The sequence below is a fragment of the Triticum aestivum genome, unplaced genomic scaffold, assembly GCF_018294505.1.
Source record: "Triticum aestivum cultivar Chinese Spring unplaced genomic scaffold, IWGSC CS RefSeq v2.1 scaffold4721, whole genome shotgun sequence".
Classification (NCBI taxonomy): Eukaryota; Viridiplantae; Streptophyta; class Magnoliopsida; order Poales; family Poaceae; genus Triticum; species Triticum aestivum.
This window is the reverse complement of record NW_025239062.1, coordinates 1-2281: the sequence shown is the minus strand read 5'-3', so window position 1 is coordinate 2281 and position 2281 is coordinate 1. Positions and strand designations below refer to the sequence as shown.

Here is a 2281-nt window from a genome sequence, read left to right as displayed (position 1 = left end):
CATTTACTTGCAGGTTTGTTAAAGGAACTTTTTGGCAAGAAATACACAACCGTGTCATTCAGTGTTGGACCTATGTTATTGGCAAGAAATACACTAATGTGTAGCTCACTGCTGAGGTAACATCAAATTCGTCTAATACTTGTTCTCGCATGTAGAAGTAAAATGCTCTTTCAGAATTCAGTTATCACTGATCAGTATATTCTTCAGTTTAGCAAACTATGATTAATTGCTCTTTATGCTAATCTGAAGAAGTTTAGAACCATATGTATTCTGACATTGGCAAGTCCGCTTACATAAATCCTTCTATTTTGCCATTGCAACGAGAGAAAAAAATATATACATGCAGGGCCAATGGAGAACTTGGCCCAATTGATAATATACCTCTCTTGGGCACTATACATCTATTTCATATCAACGTTTGCTACTGACGTTGTGATAGTTAATGTTTCATACTCCACATTTGTCTCTTTTTCAGACAAACTGAGAACCATCTATCACATTATTCACCTTCTAGCAAATTTCTGTTATTTTTTTTAGAAAAGCTACTTTCTGTCTTTGAGTGCCGGTAAATCTAATTTAATTTTTTAAATCCATTTACGTCTTTCTAACACCGCAGATGTTTTTTTAAGCGTTCCGATATATGACATTTCTTGACCGTTCATATATCAAACTCCAGTTTTTAACTTCATATTGAATCAACTATTGTAAGTCAAAGCTAAAAGTGCGTATTCTAATATTTGATTCCCAAATTTGGTTTGTCACCGCCGTAAGCTCATAACTTTGAACACCCTTACCTGGCATTGAACCGGAAGGCTGATTAATATTAGTGATATCACCAAGAGGGGGTCGGGAAACAGTCTGCTTTTCATTTTGGAGCTTGACCTGATCATCCTTTTTCTTTCGATAAGTTGCTCGCCGTCGTGCGTTTCTCTGCTCCCTTTTGTCGTCTGTTATGCTATAACTCACTTGGTCATTCACAACAGCACACGTTGTCTGGGAATGAGTTGGGTATACATCACATGTTGGGGTAGACGATGTCACAAGCTCTGAACCACCACAACCAAGGGCATTAAGACACACATCATTGTGGGCAGATTCTCTGGCTGCAGGAACAAAAGAAAATATGTCGGTTAGGCTAATACATGAACATGCATCCCTTTAAGCACAAATCTGGCCATATGAAAGGCATATCGGTTCACACCTCTTGAGCCTTCTGTGTGACCTGTGGCATAAAGTGATGCAAGAGTACTCCTATCCGGGAACGAAGGCACATTATTGTCTGCACGATGTATAAACAACAAATCTAGATGAGAATTAGTCAACATGTGCATTAATAGAGACGTTTGATCACTGTCCATGATGCACGTGTCGGATCATACCAAATGAACTTCCTGCAAGGCCGCAGGCACAAATATCTGTGAGAGTACTCGGACCAGGGAACGAAGCAACATCATGGTTACAGAATGATGGGTTGTCTACATAACAAAACCAGTACAGAATGAGGCAGTTTTCTGCTAACCGAATAGGGTAGATAGTGTTTTTAAATATGGAACCCACGTACGTAAACTCGCATGCCCTGGCTGATGAACAATTGTTATCTCAGAAAGAGGGTGTTTGGTTAGGTTTGTAAGCTCGTCCTGCTCTAACCGTGTCATGCCAGTTCCATCTGTTTCCTTGTGTGCTTCCAAGTCTGTTAGGCACGGTTGATCATGTTAAAACCATATCATACAACAGATAGGGGTATTTACACAGTCCAATACCTGGAGTCATTTGATAATTGTCAACATTGTCAGCTACGGGAATGATTGCTGGGTTGTATTCATCAACATTTCCGTCAACATTATGGCCTGGAACACATTAGCGAGATACAATGATTGTTGGGCACCCTTGACATCTGACTCATTTATGTTACTCTAACGTACCTTGGCTCCCTTGTGAATGTAGGTCAGCAAGAGGGGGTACATGCACATCTGACACCTTTTTCTCTTCCGGCGCCTTGCTATTTGCATTTCCCATTCGTACCTATCATTTTTCAACAGCATTAGTATTGATGTGGTATGTATACTGAACAATTGGCTTGCCATGTATTTTTGGTGTTCCAACTTGGAACATGGGGAAGAAATGACTACATTGTATACATCTGATAAACATTTATTGTCTTGGGATGTATTTTTGGTGTTCGAACTGGGAACATGGGGCACATTTATTCGTATGGATCCATCTGGTGGCTCCATCGTATATGGCTCTGTTGCATATGGCTCCATCTGGTGACAATTGTCTT

General features: G+C 40.1%; 1 protein-coding gene across 1 annotated transcript; it reads right to left on the bottom strand.

Annotated features, from left to right (window-relative positions):
* Positions 1 to 238: 238 nt before the first annotated feature.
* LOC123176694 (uncharacterized) lies at positions 239 to 2076 on the bottom strand. Its single transcript, XM_044590786.1, has 7 exons — positions 1923 to 2076; positions 1761 to 1847; positions 1562 to 1690; positions 1380 to 1475; positions 1202 to 1279; positions 795 to 1103; positions 239 to 243 (listed from the first exon to the last, which is right to left on the bottom strand). Exons 1-7 carry the CDS (start codon positions 2014 to 2016, stop codon positions 239 to 241), a joined length of 798 nt encoding a protein of 265 aa, XP_044446721.1. The 5' UTR covers positions 2017 to 2076.
* Between the last annotated feature and the right edge of the window lie 205 nt (positions 2077 to 2281).

What these genes read in the sequence shown, in the direction of transcription:
- LOC123176694 (XM_044590786.1), bottom strand. Translation starts at nt 2,016, where the DNA reads ATGGGAAATGCAAATAGCAAGGCGCCGGAAGAGAAAAAGGTGTCAGAT. An exon ending in GCCAGGGCATGCGAGTTTAC is followed by an intron (nt 1,476 to 1,561) that starts GTACGTGGGTTC and finishes TTTGTTATGTAG; the next exon opens with ACAACCCATCATTCTGTAAC. An exon ending in CCTTGCAGGAAGTTCATTTG is followed by an intron (nt 1,280 to 1,379) that starts GTATGATCCGAC and finishes TACATCGTGCAG; the next exon opens with ACAATAATGTGCCTTCGTTC.